The following is a 23934-nucleotide window of genomic DNA, read 5'->3' as shown; positions in this document are numbered from 1 at the left end:
AAACAAAGAATTCAGATCTTTCCAAAAATGTCCCATAAGTAAACATAATGTCAGGAAAAATTAGAACATGTTAAAATATGAACTAATGAATAAATAAATGAACACACTAACAAACCTGAGAAGAAACCATCCACTGTCCTATCTGCTTAAATTATGTAACTTTAGCAAGAACTGTGACTGGAAACTTCTCACCAGTAACAGCTCTACAATGGCTTTTGGGTGCTAAATATAGACCAGGTCCAAATTCCCAAAGTCTCACTGTGGCTTTGTCACACATACTTAGCAAAAGAATGTTATTCTGATAAAGCTCACCTGGCTGGCCACACTTACTTAAATGCCAACAGGTAACTGCCAGGGCAGGAAGAGATCACTTCTGTCCTCCAGCTAGACCAATATTAAAAAGCCCTTGATCTCACTACCACCACAAAAAGTGTATCAGTTGTGTTAAAGCTGTTGTATGATCAATTTGGATATTACATAGAAGAGGAAAAACATCAAGGGCTACAATATAGCTATAAAAGGTACATGTGAAGCTATCTGCTCATGATTTTATCATTGAGTCATGACCTTCAGGATAACTCAAGCAACAAGTAATACTTGAAAAGTCCTTGGCATATAGCGTGATATGCATTCTTATAAAATGGCTCTTATAATAATGTATTGAATTCCTTAGTAAGTCCTTATATACAACACTAGTCTCCTTAATTTTATTTTAAACATAGAATGACATTTTTCTTTTAGCAATTATGAGAAATTCTGTTAATCAGCTCATTTATAATTGAGACAAATCTAAGCCCCCTGACTCCCACCATGCCAAAGGGGGTGTCCTAGAGAGGCTCTGAGTTCTCACTGGCTTACCATCCAAACCGTGGCCTGCACTGCCTTCATGCTCAGGCTGTGTAACTCCAAGCTTCCAAGCTTGTTCAAGACAGTCAGGAAGAGATTCAGCAGGGTCTTCATCATAAAATCACTTTGCCTGGCAGAATGGCTTTCCTGAGCATTCCTGTTAGTATCCACTCTCCTCTGTGGCCAGAAACACTAACAAAGAATTAGAGTTCTTACACTTCTCCAGGTGCTACCTCGCCTCCTGCTCATGATGGGAACAGAGCAGCCAGAGCTACTTCCTCCCTCACAGAAGTGGGGTCACAGGTGCCTTTGGGAGTCTGATGAAAGCTATAAGCTCTCATCTTAGAAAAGAACAAAACAGGAATGGGGAGGGGAGAGTGGGGAGGGAAAATGCACACATGACATGAGGGAGTTCCCTGACCTCCAGGTTAAGAACCCCAGTTTTACAAGGCTAAGGGAGAGAGAATGGGACAGATGGCAGAGATGGGGTGAAGGTACAGAAAGAGGAAAAGGAGGGAGGAAGAAAGGGACACAGAGAGTAACAAAGAGCCAAACCAAGTGACAGGACTCTGGAGGAAGTGCTTCAAAGAGAAGTGACTTTCTTCCCTTCTCACCCAGCCTGGGAACCAGGGGTCTGGGTTCTGGTCCAGGTTCTAACTTCTATCTTGAGCAAGTACTCAGAATACGATTCCCTAATGCACACAATGAGAAGCATTAACTAGGTAACTTTAAATCACTTTACACACATGGACTCTTTTAATCTGACACAAATCCTTTGTGATAGGTATTACACTTTTCCAGTGTTCACAGTAGATAAAATAATTATCTGTAAGGAGCAAGCAGCAGAGTGGGATTAGAACTAGGAACATCTATCTGGTCTAGAGCCCATGCTCTTAATCACTACTGTACGACTCCTGCCTTCAGCAAAGTCACACACCAGGGAGGAACTGTCACAGCACGCACACACAAAAGAGGTTTGACATTTTGACAGTGAAATGAACGTAACAATAAAAATATACAAAAAGTGGACAGATGTTTTTTACAAAAAAGAAATGCTGTTTGCTGCCATATGTACACTGATTAAATACATTTATTTACTATGAAGATATTGTACAATTTAATATATCATAATATTTAAAATATCATACAGATAACTTGCTTGAGAGAATAAAATTGTCTTCAACAAAATATAGTTGATAAATGTGGATGTTTCCAATGGTTATCACAGTGCACTTCTTTAGCATGGTTATTAGCATACTGCATATCAACTACTTTATTGCCAGGAAATACAGTAATTGAGTATACAAAATGATCAGTGTCTGTCTCAAAATAATTTGGAGAAAGCAATGAAGATTCTAACCATCACACTAATGATTAACTAGAAAAAATACACTTGATAAATACAATAAATTTGGGATTACAGAATTACTTGTAATGCAATCAAACACTTTCTTAAAATCTTCTCCATCCCTCCCCTCCCCAACATACACAAAGTCAAAGTGATGATTAGGATGTCTTAGGCATGTTTTAGTTCTTTATCAATGCAAGTATATGAACTCCCCTACAGCCCCTGCAATTATCCGAGAGTCATTTGATGTAAAACATCTTACTCACCACCTTAGCCACACCAATTTCCAACTCCATGCCCTCACCAATCACTCTTCTATCCACAAAGTTCCCAGTCCACCTCAATCCTACTATTCTTGATTGCAACTTGCAAGCCTTCTATTACTCAGCTCCCTATACCTTAAACTCCAAAACTACTCACAGCCTATTACCATTCCCAAATCCATTAATCAAACTGGCTATGTCAGAATCATACAGAACTGTGAGTCTTTTGTATCTCAATATAAATTTCTAGTCCCCTAATGCCAGAGACTCAGGATTCTGAGGCAATTCTAGAAAGCTGCTAGATTTGAGAACCCCAGACTAATGTTTAATTGTGACTATCGGCTTTCTGTACTGTAAAATGAGGGACCTGGGCTGGACAAATAATCTCCAAGCTTCCCTCCAAACGGAGCTAAGAATATGTGACTCCAGCTTCTGGAGCTATCGTATGGATACCGGTTTCTCTCCAACCAGACTTCATGCTTCCCTGGAGCAGGGGCCATAGTACTTTTTCTGTGTTCCAAACTAGCACTCTCCTTCCTGCAGAGTAGTAGCTTGATACTTATGATCACAAGTTCCTATGACTACATCCTACTAAACAAAGAGAACTCCTAAGGTGGACCACAGTCACTGCTGTGGCTGGGCTACTTAGCAAACCTTGTGCAGATGCTGAGCTACCACCTCTTTCTCCAAAAGAACCTCCTACACAGGTTTCAAGATACCAGCACCTGACTTACTGTAGTTAGAAAACTGTAGAAATCTCTCTCTCAAATACTAGGGTACCAAGAAAATACAAATACTGACTTTGTTTACTTGTTAAAGAAACCACAGAAAGTGTTTATCAATAATAAACAGCTGGTTTGTGAAAATTATGAAGCATACGGCTGTACTGTCAAAGAATTCACATACCCAATAGAAAGTGATGGTGAGAAAAACAAGATGGTGGTTCCTTGTATAGTAAGGACATTGGGATAATCCAGGTAAAAGTTCAAGTCCAGGAAATATATTAAATGCGTCTATTACCTTAAATGCATCTATTACCAAGCTCATTCTATTAAAAGGGGCCTTTCTGTTTTAGAATCAGAGGTTCTACAGAAGAGGCAGATACATGATGTCTGGCCAGAACAGTGGGGGGTTGGGGTTTATTTTGTTCATTTTATTGTGGTTGATTGGTTTGTTTTCACTTTGAATTTGAATGTTGTGAAGCAAGGTTACAAATCTTCCAACTGGCCACAACCCCCATCACATCCAATTGTGTTACTGCTTCAGACATTTACTTGGTCTTCTTGGCCCAGAAGGAAGGTATTTGTATTTATGACCCTTGGGTTAAATAATTGTTTACATACTTACATAAACAATTATATTTTGCCATCATATAATATCTTATGAGCACATTCACATAGCATATTTTATTTGTTTCTTATAATCCTGTTTACTGATTAGGAAACTAATCTAAAAAAATTGAGTGACTTGCACAGGTCAAGACCTTAAATCTGAACTTGTCATATAATAAGTAACATTACGTGGGAATTGTGAAATTTGATTATCACTTAAAGGTCAGCCATTCAGAATATGCCAGAAATGAAGCTTCTATATTTCCATGGGGAAGCGCTGGAAAAGATATGTTCCTTTATTTTCTCTCCAGTGTTTATGAGCTTCTAATAGCAAAAAAAAAAAAAACATTTAGAAAAAAACTGTTTTCAAAAGAAGTCATTCAATAAAGTACTAGCAAAATGAATCCAGCAGTGTACAAAAGGATTTTATATGTCATGACTAAGTGAGATAGATATTCAAAGAATGCAAGGTTGGTTCGACATACAAAAATCAATGTAATAAACCACACTCACAGAATTAAGGACAAAATCTACATGGCCACCTTAATAGATGCAGAAAAAGCCTTTCACAAAATCAAATACTCTTTCATGATAAAAGCACTCATCAAACTAGGAATAGAAAGGAACTTCACCAACCTGCTAAAAAAACCTACGAAAATCCACAGATAACATCACACTTAATAGCAAATGACTGAAACCTTTCCTCCTAAGATCAGGAATAAGCAAAGGATGTCCATCCACTCTTACCTCTGCTATTCAATGCTGTCCTGGGAGCTCTAATAGACCAGTCAGGCAAGAAAAAGAAAAGGTATCCAGAGTGGAAAGGAAGAAACACAACTATCTCTATTCTTAGATGATGTGATCATGTACCAGTATATATAAAATCCCAAGGAATACACACACACACTCACAACTGTTAGGACTAACAAATACATTCAGCAAGGCTGCAGGATGTGAGGGCAATATACAAAATAAAATGTAAAACTATCAATGATTCATGTTTCTATCACTAATTACTAGCAACTAAAAATATTGTATTGCTTTTTTAATGTCATTAATCTCAACCTGACTATAGAGAATATAAAATTCAGAATTTACTTTAGCTTTTTTAAAACTATGATATTTGGTTGAGAAATGTTTCATGGTATACACAATTTTAGAAAATGTGGAAGGAAAGCTACTTTGTTAAGATAGCCAAGAAGGTTAAGTGATGAGAGTTAGAAAAGATTTTGAAGCAACAAAAGATCTTCTGTTAGACCCACTAAAGAACATTAATCTCTTCAAGTTTTAATTCTCCTCTATTGGGTTTTCTTTACTTTATAGCAGTTGCAATCAGTTCAAAATATTGAATCATGATGCTCAAACTAGAAAGCAACAACTAAATTTTCACTTATTTATTTTATATTTTTACTTTGGTCCAGTCTTCCAGAGATGTTTAACATTAAGCACTTCATAGTATTGGTGTAGACTGTTTCCTTTTTAAATCTCATAAGAATTAACAAAAAAGTGGTATCTGATTCTAACAATATTGAATGTGCTTTTTTATAGGTAATAAAAACCAAATATACAAAGAAAGGAATATTGTTCTATGTTTCAGAGAAGGATTATATTTATTACTTTTCTGAAGACTTGAATACAGACCCTACCTATTCTAAAATCCATAAGGCCTAAAGTGGGCCAAGGGTAAGCCTAAACTGAGAGATTTTGCTAAGTTCTAGCTTGTACCCTCTACCTCAGGACCTCAATAAACTAACATATTCATTCATTTACATCAGTAGTCATTTATCCTTCCCTATGTAGCTATAGGTCCCCACATCTTCTTTTGTTGTGGGGGATTAAATTCTTTCAAAAACTGAAAGTGGGCTCAAGTTATAAGTAAACGTTTGGTTAAAAATAAAACATCAATAGGACCCAATTTTTCTGTAAAACTGAATTTATCACCTAATTCCCTTCCAATATGTGTATTGATTTTGTTCTTCATTCACAATTTGATTATAATTAGGTATAAGCAAGGAAAGTCAAATTATTAATTTAAGAATCAGGGCATAATAATTGAGTTACAGTATTATTTTCTACATGGTAAAGGCAAATTGTTTAGAGATAAAATATTAAATAGGCATACTTTTTAAAAACAATTTCCCTAATGCTGTAAGCCTATATTGTGGAAACTTTGGCTCTCTGAATGAAAACATTTCATCAACTTTTTCATCAGTTCCTCTTTTTACAATGAAAATTCAAAAAAGAGAAATTCAGTAAAAAGAAAGCCACTGGCCAATGGCAGAAATCACCTATAATATAAAATAACATGCTACCAGACAGTTCTATAGGCTCTTTTGTAAATGTTCCTACCTTTCTGTAATTTAAAAATACTGATTAACTGCAAAGAACACTGTACCATTGTTTTCCACTTTTCACTGCCCTCCTTTTAGGAGGACAGCATCCTGCTGGCCACCATGTGACTTGCAGTACTGCTCTGTGAAAGGAGGGTATTTCCCCACCCTCCTGATATCATGCTTGGCCTTATGATTTATTAGGCCAGTGAAATGGCAGCCATATGACATCTGCCCCATCTGCCCCATACAGCACAAGCTCCTCTTTTCCCTTCAGCAAGTGAAAAGGTACCTCTCTGTCAGCCTGGGTTCCTAGAGTGAAAAAGACACTACAGCACAGCTGACCTTCAACTACCATGTAACATGGGCAAGAACTTGGAGAAGTTCTAGTAGACAACTAACATGGACAAGAACTACACTCTGAAACTAAGCCTCTGAGATCTGGGGGTTGTTTATTACCACAGCATCGGCAGACAAAAGCCAACTCATACAAACTGTAATCCTAACATCTAACCTCCTTTGTCACTTTAATTTCCCTGGTAGAGGTCATAAATAACTGTTTGAGGATGTTGATTTCACAATTCAGTATGAAAGAAGTATGTAATGACTCATCTCCAAGTTTGCCAGAATCAAGCGCTTTGATGTAAAGCTATCCTAGGTTCTGTATCAGCAATTAAGGCAATTATGACAGAGGGGAATCAAGAAAACAGAAAGCACCCAAATCTGAAGTCCACAGAAACAATGAATCCATGACTTGGGTTTACTGTCCCAAGACCAGAGTGGGCTGTCATCCAACTGGAGAATACGGGGTCATTCTAAGTCCAGAAACTGAGGAGCCAGCACATGGGTATGGATCAAAGTAAATACAGGAGGTCAAGGGATAGCCATTCATCTGAAATAGTAGAAAGACATCAGTTTGTCACTGACAGAAAAGAATTACTAGAAATTTTGTCATTTGGGCTATCAAAAGTCATTGCTCCTATGTTTACCTAAACAACACAATTTAACAATGTAACTGTTTCACCAATTTTCAAGTTGTTTTCATTAAAATACATACAAAAATGTTTTAAAATATTTCTTAGCACCTACAATGCCTAGGACTCATTATATCAGCACTGAGGAAGGTTGTAAAGTCATAAGAATACATCCTTGTGCACTGCAGGAGAAAGTATTAGACTCTCCTCCCTACCCATCTGCCATAGTCATTAAATAAACACAAGACCAGACCTCAAAAAAAGGTATCAGTTTAAAAAAAGATAAAACCTGAAATAACAACTCACACATAACTCTGAGTGTTTTAAGCAACACAATGGATATAACCATTGAATATAATTGCTAATCAAAAAAGAAGAACATTAAGTAACGACAGAAGGAAAAGAAGAATTATAATAAAGTTACCATATTTCGAGGTCCTCCTATGGCTATTTATGTGAAGTTCTTTTAATCTTCATAACAAACCAGTGGCAGAGGCATTACTACCTCCATTTTGTACTTAAGGGAACCGAGGCTCAGAAAGGTTAAGTTACCTGTTTAAGATAACACACCTGGTAAATCACAGTCAGAATTTGAACACACTGCATGCTGGTCCCTAACCCCTTTCCTTTCCTATTATTAAATGATGTCCTTCTGGAATTCAGCCAACTGGGTTTTTTTTTTTTTAACCTACCTTAGAATGTGTCTTATTCTCAAGAATTTTTAAAGACCACATTTAAAGTTATTCTTGTCATGTGTTTCAATATGTCACAATTCCTTAGGCCAAGAATCTATTAATTTTACTTCACCCAGATATCTTGTGACATAAATTAAGCCCATGTACTCTTCCCTTGTCATCGAAACAACACTTTTTTATAACATCAGTCATATAGCTAGAAAAGTTTGTCTTTATGTAGGCACTAAACAAAATAAATTCAAGATAATCTACATGAAAAAGAATCACCTTAACACAATTATTTCAGATTATTTTCATAGGCAATTTTACTAATTTTATTGCTACACCATTATTATTGTTATTAATAAAGCTACATTTAGGTGTTACAATAGATTTGACCAGCTATAGTAAACAGTTGTTACCATTTTCTTCACACATAATGCTTTTCAAATTAGTGGTTTTATGAGTATACAAATAATTAAGAGAAGATATATACAGTGTATATATGTACATTTTATACATTTTAAATACTGACAGAAAATCAGTACCCTAAATGACAATGAATTACAGATAATTCTTGCCCAAAATACAGAATAATTTAGACAGTGCATATTATTCATTCTGAGTTTAAAAGCCCAAGTAAACCTCAAGATTTTTTTCCATACATACCTCACTATACCTGCTGAAGACCATAGGTGTATGTATATGTCTGTGTGTGTGTGTGTATATAATCATAAATATTTTGAGGTTAGAAAAGACCTCAGAACTCATGCCCCACAATTCTGTCATGGCGTGGACAAACACTTCTCCTAGCACAGTGGCCACGTGTAAGGACTCTGGAGCCAGACTGTCTGGGTAAAACCCCAGCTAGGCACATACTAGTGATGGGTCTTTGGGCAAGTTACAATACTTCACACCTTTGTTTCCTTCTCTATAAAATGTGGACTAACAGAAACTACATGAGAGATTATGCCGAGTAAATGAGATATGGTATAGGTAAAGGACTCACTAAACTTCCTTACACATAAGAAACAATAAGAAGCCCTTAGGCCAGATGGGCTAAGTGCCCTTTTAAGGAGTTATGCCATTCAATGTCGGAACACCCTAGGGTACCTCTCAGTCTTGTGTGTCTGAAGATGATTTCTAAAAATCCATTTAATAGTCCACAATTAGAAAAGTCAACTAATTTTTCCTGGCTCTGTAGCCTCATGTAATTACTTCTGGATCAAAACTATTTGTATAAACACTGTAATGAAATTATAGATGGGGCCCTGGCTGGTGTAGCTCAGTGGATTGAGCACCAGCTGTGAACCGGCTGGGTCACTGGTTCGATTCCCAGTCAAGGCACATGCCTGGGTTGTGGGCCAGGTCCCCAGTGGGGGCCACGTGAGAGGCAATGACACACTGATGTTTCTTTCCCTCTTTTTCTTCCTCCCTTCCCCTCTCTCTAAAAATAAATAAATAAAATCTTTAAAATTAAATAATAAATAAATTATGGATGGTATGACATAAATTTATGCTAAAGTGGCTTATGCAGACTTTTCATTGATTAGTCACTGATTCAAAAAAATCTATGAAACACTTACCATTGACATTTCAGAGGCTAATATTTGAGGTTATCCTCTTTTCTGTAATTCCATTCTCCGAAACTTCCATTTCTCACAGATGTGTTTTAAAAGTTTCCACAGCCCAACTTATCCACATCTATCATCACCCACGTGCTCTTCCTCTTATTATGAGTCTGGCCTACCTACTTCCTTCTCTGAGAACTTCCTCCATCAGTTGCCCACCTTTCCCCTCAAGAGTGAGAGCATTCATTTTCAGCATTCACTCCCCAACCTCCCATTCATTCTTTCACCCCCACTGTCCACTCCACAGACCACCTAAACCTTCCCAAGTTCAGTGACTGCTCTAAAGCAGCTGATCATGGACTCTACTTTCTCCTGGTCTCTGCCCTCCCCAGCCATTTCTTTTCAAACTCCTTCCTACACTGCTTTCCCTCCCACGGCCCTTCCAGTGTCCTCAGCCTACTTCTCATTCTCTCTTCACTCTCCCTGGAAAATATTGTCCAATGTCACAGCTGTCACCAGCACCTGCATGTTGATAACTCCCAGATCTTTATTTCTGTCCTAACCTTCTTTCCAAACATCATTATCACACAGCAAACTTTCTGCAGGCAAATTCACCTGGATGGCCCACAAGCACTTCAGGGCAACATATTCAAATCCAAACACTTTATCTTACCCCACTCAGCTTGCTCCTCCTACTTCATCACACAAGCTGAGTATTCTAAAAGCAACTTTGGCCCCTCATCTCCATCATTCTTCCCATCCAGTCAATTGCTAAGTTCTGTCAACACCATCCCCTACACATCTCTCTAATCCCTCTCCTTCTCTCCATCCTCACTGGCCTGGGCTAAGTGCTATGACACCCTGCCTGACCTCCTGATCCCCGAGCCACCAGATTCATCCATGGAAAACACCTTCTAGAAATAATATAATGCAAATGTGACCACTGTGTTCACCTGTTCACAGCCCTCTCAACAGCAGGCCAGCACCTCCTAGAAAATGTTCAAGCTCCTGGGAATGCCACTTGGGGCCCTCCAAGGCCTAGCCCCTGGGCCTCCATTGCCCCAACTCATCTTCTGTCACTCTCCACCTTTAATGCTCCAGACCTGCAATTTACCCATGTTGCTGCTACTGCCCACAACATGCATGTTTTTCCCACCGATTTGCCTTTGCTGACATTTCTGCACCAACCACACCCCTCCTGCTCCCAGCCTGACTGACTCCAATTTATCCTTTACAACTCAAACAGAAGTTACTTTCTCCAGGAACTCTTCCCTAAAACTCCACAATCGGTGGGGTTACCTACCCTTCTGTGTCCTCCTTAGAATTCCCTATCAGAGCATGTAAAAACCCTACAGAGATTATTTGATATAATCTGTTCCAGGCTAAAGTATAAAGACATCAAGAACGAAAAAGGCAATCTATTCACTTCTGTGTCTAGCTCAATTAATGGTTGTTTATCTCAATCCAGAAACCTACAAAGTCTACAAAATCTAGACAAAGAAACTTACAACGAGCAGGTTAAAGCATTGGTACTGGTTTACATTTGTATACATAATATTTTAAGACTTAAAAGCATTACTTTTTATCCTGCTGTGGGTAAGAGTAAGGAAAAGAACAGAAATTAATTTTTGTAACTAATTATCTACCTAAACATTAGAAACTAAAAAACTATACTTTCTTTTTAGACTATAAATATTTAATTTTCATACTCAGAACTTGTTAACTCAGCCTTGAAATTATAATTCAAGTGGAAGAGTAGGAAAGAGGAAAGAAGGGTGACTAGGTAGTTGATAAAACTCACCAGCTTTCCCACGGAAGACTTTTCTCAGGTATTCTGCATACTAAAAGATTAAACTCTATTTATTAAAGGACAAACACTCTAAAGGACAGTCACATGAAAGGTGTAGTTCTCAGAAGAGGCCATGCCATATTATAGGGAAGGGCCTATCTTCAATGAAAGAAACACAAATAGGAAAATCCATGTGGCACCAGCTGAGCAGCCCTCTCCTGTGCATGGACTTGCTTCTAAGAAGGACTCAGCAAGCTCTGCACACATCATCTGTCCTGAGCTCAGATTATCCCACAATGGGAGACGATCAGTGCTGCTCAGACATAGCACGGACTTCATCTGCATCACTCAGCCTGGGTCCTGACCACAGGGCAGGCTGAAGTCTTCCTCCCAGACAGTTACACAGCTAGAGGTATAGTGATATAGAGGTATACCACTATAAAACAGTAAACTACTTGATTTTACATTGAAAAGAGAAGTCTATTGCAAACAGATGTCATTTGCAGTAATATAGTCTTCCTGTGACTGCTAACACTGATGTCTGTAACAGACGGTTCATATGTTTGACTCAGAGGGTCTCTAAAGCTACACTTTCCAAGAGGTGAATCCGCCACGGCTACAGACCAGGAGAGGGGCTGAGCAGAAGACTTCAGAAAGCAGAGGGACCAAACATTCTGGATCCTAAACCTCTATCTCAGTAAACTGCAGTACTAGGTCAGTAAAGATACCTGCCTCTTCGTCTGAGGTAAAGTCCTCAACCTCCAACGGCACTTTCCACCTCAGCATTTCTGAGAAAGGACACCACAGGCTCCCTGCCATGGAATATGGTTGGCATGAAAGGGAGCAAACAGGGCCTGCTGACTGCCTGTCTTCTTAGTCCAGGCCCAAACCCTGAATAATGTAACCAAAGTACAAAATTAACTGACCATCATCAGTAGTGTTTTTTTTTTTCGTAAAGAACAAAAAAGAAGTTTTTCCTTAAGACCCACCTGAGCAAACCACTGACTCCGAGAGTCCTTTTCCCCCCAAGAGTTGTCTAAATCACCTGACTACACCATTCTTCATACCATACACTGACAGCCAATAAAGTGTTTTCTCCAGTGTGAAGAAAATACATGAACTGGATGACACTAGTACACACCAAAGCAACCACCAAGCATTTAGACAGGCCTAACCTGTCTCTGTGCTGAGGGCAACAGTCTAGAAGGAAAAATCACATCAGTGGTACATACCATTGCATATCACAAGAAATGGCTAAATACAATTAGATAGCATAATGCATTATGATGTATATGGCAGTATCATGACAACTAGAAGCATGAATGAAAAGTACTGCCCCAAACAATGGGCTAAAAACTATTGCAAGTACTTCCTCTGGGGGTTCACATGTGTCTCAAGGCTGCAAGATTTAAATTGGACACTACTGTTCCCGAAAAGTCAGCTATCTTTTCAAATCTGAAATATCCACAATTGTTTAAACCAAATCTGGCTTTCTCTTATTAGCAACAGTTTCCTCTGCCATCTCAGAGAATAGCAGTATGTGTGTGATGTGGTGTGATGCACACACCCAAACCCTCATTAAGAAGATAAAGTAAATAAACTTCCCGCCAATCTCACAGCACATTCAAAGCCAATTGTGCTATGTTTACTCACATAATCAGTCCTATCTGCACATATTTTTTCTAATGAAATAAGACTGGAAATTAAACACAGAAACTGCAGCTCAGTCTGACCACCTGATGGACTCATGGCACTGTGGTGAGGGCTGAGAGAGAGGGTGGCTGGCTGTCCTGGGATAGAAGGTCCCCATAGGGGGTTACATTTGCCATTGGCTCTACTTGGAGCTAAACTGTGATTGCTCCTAGGACACCAGGAAAGTTGCAGTTTGCACCTACGGCCACAGGGTAGTGCAGTAATTCTGCAAAGAGCCACACACCCCCCACACCAATGCCACCTCCACCACCCCCAGTTCTCTCAGAAAGAGGGAACAGCTGGGAGAGAAGGTGGACATTTGGTCTGAGTCCTGGGCACCTACAGGAGCTGTTGTGAGAATCTTGACAAATCCAGAAGTGTCTGTAAGACTATCTAATTACTCAGCATTCTCTTGTGACTCAGAAGGATGCAGCCTTTGAAGGATTGACAAGAACTGTAAAGCTGTAAAAAGTAATTAGCCTATGTATTACAAACTTTGTTTATTTAGGTTTTCATGTTTATTTCCCACTATATCCCCACTAGGATACAATTAACCACCCCCTCACTCATTAGAAATACCAGAAAGACACACAAAAATAAAATAAATGCTACATCTAAATGTAACCTCCCAGCATTATGGAATTGTAATGCTAGTATACAAAGCCTCCCCAACATAAAGAGGAAAAATGAAGTATTTTGAAAGAGCTTCTGTTTAAAGGCATTTTTATCCCTTTAGTTCTTTCTACTCAGAGTTAGGTCTGTGGACCAGCAGTAGTGCCCGGGAGTTGATCAGAAATGCAGAATCAGAGTCCCGCCCTGGATCTATTAAGTCGAAACCAGTATTTCATCAAGATCCCTAACTCATCTGGATGCACGTGTCTAGGAAGCACGGACCTGGGTGGTGGTTAACAAAGAGAATACACTGACCTACATCCTCAAAACAGTTTCCTAAGCCTCAGGTCTCTTCTTCCTCACAACATATTTGATAGAAAAATAAATATATTTTTAAATGTAAAAACAAAGCCAGGTTATTTCCCAGAACTGGTGATGATCCATTAGACACAAGGGTGTCCAACCTGCAGCCCATGGGCCACATGCAGCTCAGGATGGCTATGAATGGAGACAATCGTAAATTTACTTAAAACATTATGTGATTTTTTTGTGATTACCTGTTGCAATGTATTTAATGTGTGGCCCAAGACAACTCTTCTTCCAATGTGGCCCAGGGACGCCAAAAGGCTGGACACCCCTGCAAAGCCTTTTTCTATCTAAACTGCCAGGTCACTAATTAACGTTTCAATGGGCACTGACAAAAACTTCATTCTGTCACTTCATATTTCATGTGAAACAGTACAGGTATGACAAGAGAGGATTTGTGAAAACCCATTTCCTGTCCATATAAAAGGAAAAAAAATTTCAGTATCCACTTAAGCACATAGCTGTAAACTGAGTTTCTTTGTTAGTGTGGTCTCCAAATTATAGACATTTTTGTTTACCTCAGTCAACAATGAACCTCCTGGGAAGAAATTACGTGAAGGAGTTTACTTCTGCCTTTATCCACACGTGAGTGGAAAAATTACAGAGGCAAAAGACACAAGTACAATTCATACAATTGATGACTTCAGCACTCTTGATTCCACAACCCACAACCCACTATGACCATTCCACTGGAATTATCATAGACTTCTGAAGGCAGAAGGACTCTCATAGATAACTTACTGCTGCTGGTCCACTTACCTAACCTAGGAATCTCTTTCCAGAAAGTACCTGGCAGGGGGTCTACAACCTCTGAGAAACAGCTAATTGTGACCTCTAAAACAGAGGGTGTCACATCACTGTTAGATACTGTCCCGTCTACTTCTCTTCTGCCCTTGAGCAACCCAGAACAGCTCTAGTCCTCCCTCCCAACTCCTTCAGGCACTCTGAGGGCCTCTCTCATGTCCTCAGGTGTTAGTGTCCAGAGACTCACACTATTTGGATGGTATAGTATCCTCCTACCCTGGTGTAACTATGTATTTTGTTTCTATTGAAACTAAATTGTGATTAGCCTGACATAATTTAATGAGACCCACAGTGCCAAATGAAGTCATGTGATGTAATGGGTAGTAATTCAATACATTCTCAGTGAAACATCAAAGATTATGTAATGGTTAATGTATCTGCATATGTTAACAGTACAATCATAAACAAGGGAATATTTGTCTGCTAGAATATGATGTACAACTAAGAAAACTACCAATCTCTACTTTAAAAATGTCCCAGGGTCCCATCACCAGGGACAGAACTGCACCAGAAGGATGACCTAGCCCAGTGTGGCCTTTCTGTATCCTTCCTTGTTTATGATGAAAAGGCATTTTTAGGGAAGCAAAGGGTACAAAAGAACTACATTTGGCATTCACAAAGCAATTGACACTTATTATTAACACCACAACCTTATGAGGTAGGCCAGTATAAGTGCTGTCATTTTATAAGTGATTAAACCAAGACTGAGAATAGGAAATGGGAAAAACTGTGAGCTGCCTAGGGCCAAAGAGAAAGCAAGGCTAGAGACAGCTGAATTCAGGAACTTCAATTAAATTCCCAGACAAAAGGAAACAGGCAACACTGAATATAAGTTTTATGGATTTCACTTTGAAATAAAACAAGGAAACATTATGTTACCATTAAATGATATTAAAATCATCTTTTATGGCCTTGATTTTGCCACCAAGGTTTTATTCCCAAAATAAAGAAAATTTAAATAGGCAAATTTATTCCAGGTTACAAATACCATTCTCTCTCTCTCACACACACACACAAATCTTGCATTCTATTTTAAGAGATTAATTTTTTTCCTAATGTGACTGTTACTTTAATCAATATTATTCGAAAGGGTCTCAGTTCAAGTTGCTAAACCTAAAGTGTCATTGAGTAGACCTACTCTGGTTCAGAGGGACATTCTCCCAAAATAGATTCTTAGCATTTTATAACCCTCCTACATTTTCACAAGGGAGAATCTGGAGTACAGGAAAAAGTCATTTCTCCTGACACAATACTTATCCTTAGCGTCATCTAAAGGCATTTGGAAAAAAAAAGGCATTTGGTTAAAACCCCATCTGCACATCCAGTGTGCATCCTCCCTGTTATCCTGGTGGTCCCCAGTTGAACTCCAGTCCTCTGTGCCCTGAATTAACCAGTCTCCCCACCTGGCTTGCTCCTAAACACACCACCTATGGCACTGGGTGGATGAAGTAATCAGTTCCTTGACCCCAGCACTTCACTGCTTCCCATCCACATCTCCCTGCCTCCTTCACACTGGCCACCAGCCCCTTCAAGGCAGCAGCCCACAGGCCCTGGGCCTGGAAGCCACTCTTCTTGGAAATACATAGAGATGAGCAAAAGTAGGTTTACAGTTGTGGATATGCAAAATGGAGTTTACTCCCATATTACATATTTTTCCATATGAACAACTGTAAACCTATTGTACTTTTGCCCAATCCCTGTATTCACACCATACCTACTGAGACCCTTTGCTACCTCTGGGGTTCTAAGCCAATGAGAGTGCCACAGCCAATCACACAGCCACTTCTAGCCAATGAGATTGAGTACCACCAACTGCACTGCTCTAACCAAGCGATTTTCAACCAGTGTGCAACAAGAATTTTAAAACATGCAATACCCTACTATTTAGTCAGGGGCACTAACCTCTTTTTCCTTACATTGTCAAATTTTAAAAAATGACAACAGCCATAAAACAAGAGCCAGCCAGTGTGAATAATTCAAAATTATACCTATCTTTTTGTCAGATTGTCAAAAATACATTTTTTGGCATGCCACAGAATTTTAGTAATTAGTTGTGTGCCATGAGATGAAAATGGTTAAAAATTGCTGCTCTAGATCAATCATTACAGAACTAAGGCCCAGACTCAACCCACCTGAGTGAGGGAGGTGGTCTCATCACTGTGCACCTCAACTTCTGCTCTTTGTGTCCTGGTGAGCTGTTCTGACCTCTAAGGACTGACAAAAGGGGTGGGGTAGGCCTTAAAAAATGTTTGCTTTGTTGGGACTGGAGGAAAGAATCAAGGCACCTGAGGGTCAAAATCAGGGGTCTGGGGCAGTTTTTTGACACGAGAAAGGGCCAGGAAAGCCTGTCTAAGGAGGCCTGGAAGAAGCCATGGCCTGGCTATGTCCACTGGCTGCTAACCTGAGAGGACTAAGAGTGTCTCTAGGCACTACAGGGAGCACCATGTGGAGACTAAGTTGTAACAGCTCTGATTCGACTGCCGCCGCCAACAGAGCACAGTCCATCCCCACCCCAATTCAGGTAGTAACTTCATCTTCACCAGGAAAGCTCCACACTTCATTCTCCTTATTTCTATTTGCAGTCTTCCCTCCTGGTGGACTTTCCTCCCTTTTATTTTCTCCTAAACTTCTATCTCTCCAGGATACGTGTCAAATGCCACTTAACCATGAAGGTCTCACTCTCTCAAGGGGACATGTTCTCGTCCACCTGAAACAGTCAGTATCAGCTTTTGCTTAATCTCCTGCGCGATCCCAGCAAACTCTCCTTTGCATCCCTACAGTGGGGGATTTTATTTTGTTTTGTTTTTTGAAACACATGAACAAGAAAAATTTTTTTAAAAAGCAAAAAAAAAATTGTCAAAGTGCATCACACATAGTACAAATAAGTGTTAACTTCATGACATTTTTGTCTCTGTCATGTGCACGTGTGTTCTTGAACATAGTGCACTGCAATGTTAAACATGCTTGTTGCTGTGAGTCATGGTCTCAAACATTTGAAACCCATTGCTCTACAGGACCCATGCTATTCCTAATACTCTAAGAATGGTTACTGAAGAAATTAATGAGTATGAAATATCCATGAATTACAACTTCAAAGGTTCAAATTTGAAAGAATATAAAGTATAATGCCTATTTGGACAAAAATAAATGGATTCTGGCCTACATAAAGCTGTTGGGGGAAGGAGCAGCAAAGAGGAATCTAAATATTTTCTACTGTATTGCGATAGACTTTCTCCTCAATAACTAAAATGTGTTTATATTTAAGGAAGATTGCATCCCATTTTGACTAAGTTCACTTTGGAAAACTTTTCTCATTCACTAAAAACAAGTCATGATTGCTAAGTTCTGCACCTTTAAAACACTTGGTATAGGTAACTCCACAATTCATGAAAGGATTTTCAGAAACGCCATGAAAGCCTTTGTTCAAGTTCTTTCTTTGCCCAAGATGCCTCTATGCCCTGACTATGCCCCACCCCCACCACATGTAAAAGTTCCATTCATCTTCCAAGGCTTAGTTCAAAGGCCATCTTTTCCTTCAAAGCCTTAAAAAAACACACACATGCAACTCAATTTTTCCTCTTTCCTTCCTCCACCACCCACCCCAGTCCTAAGTGTGTTCTTTCTCTCTTCTGGATCAAAGATGTTGAAAACAGCCCTGGCTGGCATAGCTCAGTGGATTGAGCTCGGGCTGCGAACCAAAGCATGGCAGGTTCGATTCCCAGTCAGGGCACATGCCTGGGTTGCAGGCCACGGCACCCAGCAACCACACACTGATGTTTCTGCCTCTCTCTTTCTCCCTCCCTTCCCTCTCTAAAAATAAATAAATAAAATCAAGTAAATAAATAAATAAAATTTTAAAAAATGTTGAAAACTCCCTTTTTCACCCTTCTCATTCCCCTACTAGAAAATAATATACCAACTCACAATTTATTCATCTTTGTATTCCTACAGCAACCAGCACAAAGTCCTGTACTTCAGAGATGATCAATAAATATTTGTTAAGTGAGTAAATGCAGTGGTTAGCCTTTTAAAAGGAATGGTCATTATTTTAAAGTCCCTAAGGAATGGCTTATATGCCCAGCAGCTGATCAAAAGCGGGTGGAAAGCAGGAAGAAGAGCAGGAGGAACGGAGTGGGAGCCTGGGAAGAGGCACTGTTCCTCTGGATATCTGCCCCTGCAAACTGACTGAATCCCAAAATCTTCAGGTATTCAACTCTACAGGTGAAGAGCTGTGGATCAGGTGCAGAATGAGTGTCTTCCCATGTTCCAAACTGTCCACTCTTGCTTCAAATCAGAAATGGGAAATGGAATTAAAGGTGGAAATTTCTTCTCAACTTTAGGGTTTGTCTGAAAAGAAAAGTTGAAGCCGCTATATGGAGGTAAAAAAACCTCCCTTGAAAAATAAGTGTAGGTGTTTCTGAGTTGGGGAGGGAGGGTGTGTAAAGAGGCAGAAGAGATGGTTCTTGAATTATCAACTAATTGTCTATACTGATTATATTCAACAGTACCGAGCTTTTCTCTTCATATTATCTATACAGTCATCTGGGGACATTTTCTGTGACCACTAGATTAAGCTAGCTCAGGTTCAAACCTACAGTCATAACTAACAAAATGCAATATGTTTTATTGGAAAATAATGCCCACCAATTAAAAAAAAAATTGTTAGGGATTAAAATACCATTCTTTTTTCCATTAACCTATACCTCCCCCCACTCTCTACAAAGAAAAGTGTTTTTCAAAGATAAATTAAGGAAAGAAGTTTTTTGTGGTCTTTATTTTATTATTACATGGTTATTTTAAATATGTGTGTATTTATATAAATATATTTATATTAAATTTCTATATATTTTAAATATATGTTAATTCATATAGGGTAGGCATAATTTCCTAAATAGTGGTATTTTGTTTTCAAATTTTTAGTTTTAGATCAATATCATTCAGGGCTCTGACTTTTTCTTTCATATTTTAAGAAAACCTTAATTTCCAGTCCATCAAAATTTTGTTTTGTGATTAATTTCAGAGCCACCATCATAAACTGAGAGACATTTGCAGGACTGTAAAAAATGCACTGGGTTTTTGAAATCAGAAAACTGAGCCTTGCAATTAATGCCTAGTTGATTGAATACAGGTTCTAGACACATGACCCTGGGCAAATTATCTGAGCTTTCCCACCCTCAATCTCCCAATCTGTAAAATGGGAATAATTGTCATAGTTGCTTCCAAGGTTGTTGTGAGGATTAAATAAACTTACAACATGAGAAGTATTTTTTTATCCTCACCCAAGGACATGTTTTTATTGCTTTTAGAGAGAGAGGAGGAATGGGAGGAAGGGAGAGAGGGAAACATTGATGAGAGAGAGAAGCATCAATTGGTTACCTCCTGTATGGGCCCCCAACCAGGGGTGGGGGATCGAACTCGAAACCTAGGTATGTGCCCTGACCAGGAATCGAACCTGCAATCTTTCAGTTATGGGACGACACATCAACCAATTGAGCCACACTAGCCAGGCAAACATATGATGTATTTAGAAGAGTTAACTCGTAATAGATTTTAAAAAGTGGTAAATGGTAAGTGTTCACTAACTGTCCATTTGTTTTATAGTCTCAGTAAAGTCACTTTACAGCTCAAAGCCACTACTTCCTTATTTATAAAATGGGACTACTACCACTTGCCACCTCTAGGATTGTTATGATATTCAAATAAGAAAACGATGGATATGAAAACATCTGACCCACAAAAAGTACACAAATGTTAGTTACTTTGGATCACCTGTAAGCTTAAAAGCAAACCATAAACTTAAAAACTTATAAGCTTAAAAGTAAACCACAAAATTGAGCTAGAAAATACCATCCAAAAATTCATCTATGACTGAGAAAACATCTATATTAAAATACAAACTCAAGCAGTTTGGTTTATCTTTACCAGAAATATATAAGCTTTTGTAAAATGTAATTCTACATCTATAAACTAGAAACACTCCCTCAGTCAAGCCAAACTGTCCTATATTGTAAGCAAGACAGCCAACATGCTTTCATAAGCCAAAAATAAGTTGATACATTAACTAAAATCTGATATCATGTATAGCAACTTTAAAAAAATTATTATTTTTACACTTCTAAAATAGTAAGTATATTGTGGCTATTGTAACTTTCAAGTCAATTCAACAGACATTTATTGTGTAACTGTGCTCCACATAACTCACCTGGGAACTAAGGATGCAAAGGGAAATAGGCTCAAGGCCCTATGCTGGAAAAGCCCACAGGTTATGGCTGATACTTTCAAAATATTACTCATAGAAATCATTAGGAGGCTTCAATTTGAGTCAGCAGGCAGACAAGCAGCATGAAAATATGACAAAACAGTAAGTTCTTCCCTTTGACTGAAAAACTGCGTTCAAAAGCAAATGTCATTTTAAGGCACAGTTTCTACCTAGAAACCTACAGAATTTGTGCTAGAAACCAACATTCCTAAATGTAAATCTGTAAAATAATAGGTATCTGTAAATGAGAGGCTGAAATATCCCTGGGAGCAACAACACAGTAATTAGCAACTTTTATAGAGTAATAACATGTTTCATATTCTTTCTATACTGGCTCTTTGAAGTTCCCAATTTTCCACAGTGTAACATATAAAAGTTTTATTACATTAGGGCCCATCCTCATGTATTTTATAAGAAACTGCTCCATAATGCGGTAGCTTTGTGTCAAATTTGTGACACCTGGCTTTAGAAAGATAAAAGTCACTACAAAGCTAAATCACTGAAAATATACATACATCCACATATCATCTCGACAATCTATGATTTATAAATCATAAAGCAGTTTAGCTTTAAAACCTCACTTTGAATATTCATGTGCACACCACTTGGAGTTGAAGACATGTGAACTCCTTACGGATTTAACCGCACCCCCCCCCCCCGCCCAAAAAGCTCAGCTCTACAATAAGCGATTACCAGAGGCAGAACACAGTACAGTTAATATGCTTGTTTCAGCAGATGTTCATTCCCGTAAATATTAAACAGAACACAAGTTCCTCCAGGAATAATATGCAGGCAGTAATTTTACCACCTGAACGGGACTAGTTGGAAACATTAGGCGATGACGGGGGTGGGGGGGGGGGTGCAGTTAGAAAGATGTAGAAGCAGCCAATGAGATTTTTAGAACACCCGCAACCGGAATTAAACTGCTTCTAGCAGCTCCTCAATGTGAGAACCGGGGCACAGAACCCGGAGGGTTCCCAGGCCATAGGCACCCCGGGCTTTGAGTCCCGAACCGGGCAGAAAGGGCTGCGCGCGGCGCGGGTGGGTGGAGTGGGTAAGAGGAGGAGGACGACTGTGCAGAGGTGTGCAGAAAGGGCCCAAAGGAATTGTGAACCTCGAGGAAATGACTGTCCCTGGGCCAAGGCCTCTTGAATTCCCACACGGTGAAACATTCGCCCCGTGCCCTGGTGCTCACTTCCATCTCGGGTGGGAGTGGGTGGGAGGGGCAAAAAGCACGCAGCGGCCAAAACCCGGCGCTGACAAGCAGTGGCTGGAGCATCCTCTAAGGGCACTTTGCTGCAGCCTCAACTCCAGGGGGTCGCTCGTGTGAACCCGATGCTCTCGGAGAAGAGGGAAGGGGTTCAGGGGACGGAAGGCAGGAGAGAGGGGCTAGGGTATCGAAGGGTGGGTCCGGACACTATTGACACGTTCTAGAAATCGGTTCTTTTTTTTCTTTCCATGGCTGCGCTCTGCCCCTGGCTCCCCAGATCATCCGCCCCTGGGCTAGGGCGGGCAGCACCGGGGAGAGGAGACTGGAAACGGGGCAAGAAGACGAGCAGGCGGCCGTGCAGCCACCCGGTAGGGCAGAAAGAAGCGGGCGCGGCGGGCGCCCGGACCCACCCCACCCCCACGGCGCAGCCCCCGGCCCAGGTGAGGCTCTGGCGGAACCTTCGTCGCTCCCGCCCGCCCCGGAGGCCCGCGCGGGGACTCACCACAGAGACTCCAGGTCCCATTCCTGGAGCAGTGCTAAGTCGAAGCTGTCCATGGTGGGAGGTGTCGGTGTCAGTGCTGCTGCCGCCGCCGCCGAGGCTCGGGCCGCCCGCGCGCTGCAACGAAAAACGGCGCTCAAGGTGCATCCCAGCCGCGCCGGGGCAGCCGCCGCCGCCGCCCGTCCCCCTCATCACCCCCCCACCTTGGTCGGGCTCCCCTCGCCCCCCGCCCCCGACGCGCCGGCTGGGCAGCAGCGGCCACACTCACCCGCTCGCCGGCTCCCGCGCAGGCACACTCCGGAGAGCCGCTAGCTCGCCGCGCCGCCGCCGCGCCTGCCCCTCCTCCTCCCCGCCCCACCGCGGCCCGGCCCGCTGCCCCCGCCGCCGCGCTCCGCGCCGCCCGCCGCCTCTTTCTCCTCAGGGAGGCGCGTGTGCGCGGGCGAGGCCGAGGCGCGCGCACCCGGAGCCCCGCGCCGCGCCCGCCCGCGCGCCCTTGCGCTCCCCGCGCGGCCCCTTGGGGTCCCGCGGCACCCGCAGGCCGAGCTGCTTTGCTCCCCCGCACCTCTGGCGCCCGCTCGACGCGGCAGTTCCGGGACGCCTGGGGCGGCCCTGCCAGTGTGGCGGAGGGTCAGGCGGCGGCGCCGGGCGGGGGATGCTGAGCGGGCTGCCTAGCGCTCGTACCGCCGCCCGCCCTGGCCCGCCCGCTCCTCCCGGTCCACACGCTCTAGTTTTGCACCCACGATCCACTTTGACCCTGCCGGGCCCCCCGCGGCGGGGAAGCTACTGACCTAGAGTCGGTGCCAGGAAATTCGGGACTGCCCCAGGCCCGTGAGAGTTAACTGTGCCGCCTCCAGCAGCGCCGTAAACAAACCGTTTAAAATATCTGGAGTCAGTAAGTTAAGGGAAATTAATGAGAAGCGTGAGGGTAGCTCTCCTGGCTGGACCTGCAGTTTGGCCTGCAGTGGGGGTCCCACCATGCACCAGCTGGCTAGTAGTCCCTGGGAACCAAGTTCCCCTCCTTTTATTTCTTGCAGGGAAGGGGGCAGACCTCTGGGTGTACACTGCAAACTTCCTGCCCCATCTCCAATCTGGACAGTGTCGTCTGTCAGCTGGAAGGGTGGTAGAGTGCCATTATGGCTCCCAAAAATCAAGTCCCTATTATTGCTTCCTTTATTTTAAAAAAACATTTTCCCCTTCCTCACTTTTATAGACATGATGAGAAGCCCAAGTCTAGATGTGTTTCTCCAAAACCAGGAACCCTACTCAGTCTCCCACCCTCCTTGTCCTCTTGGCCACAGGTCTGGGAAACTCATTCAAGATTCCAGAGATTTCCTGGAGAGGACAGTACAGAGCAATGTAGTTAGGT

At 41.2% G+C, this 23934-nt stretch overlaps 1 protein-coding gene across 1 annotated transcript in view; it reads right to left on the bottom strand.

Annotated features, from left to right (window-relative positions):
- AFF3 (AF4/FMR2 family member 3) overlaps positions 1-22973 on the bottom strand; it is a 547917-nt gene extending 524944 nt beyond the window's left edge. Inside the window, exons 1-2 of the mRNA XM_036028289.1 lie at positions 22837-22973; positions 22572-22685 (exon numbers count right to left, since the gene is read on the bottom strand). Coding sequence (XP_035884182.1) covers positions 22572-22624 — 53 coding nt within the window. The 5' untranslated portion in view covers positions 22625-22685; positions 22837-22973. The remainder of the gene's footprint in view (positions 1-22571; positions 22686-22836) is intronic.
- Positions 22974-23934: the final 961 nt, after the last annotated feature.

This window comes from Phyllostomus discolor, chromosome 6 (genome assembly GCF_004126475.2).
Source record: "Phyllostomus discolor isolate MPI-MPIP mPhyDis1 chromosome 6, mPhyDis1.pri.v3, whole genome shotgun sequence".
Classification (NCBI taxonomy): domain Eukaryota; kingdom Metazoa; phylum Chordata; class Mammalia; order Chiroptera; family Phyllostomidae; genus Phyllostomus; species Phyllostomus discolor.
Note: the sequence above shows the minus strand (reverse complement) of the source record. Positions and strands in the feature narration are given on the sequence as shown.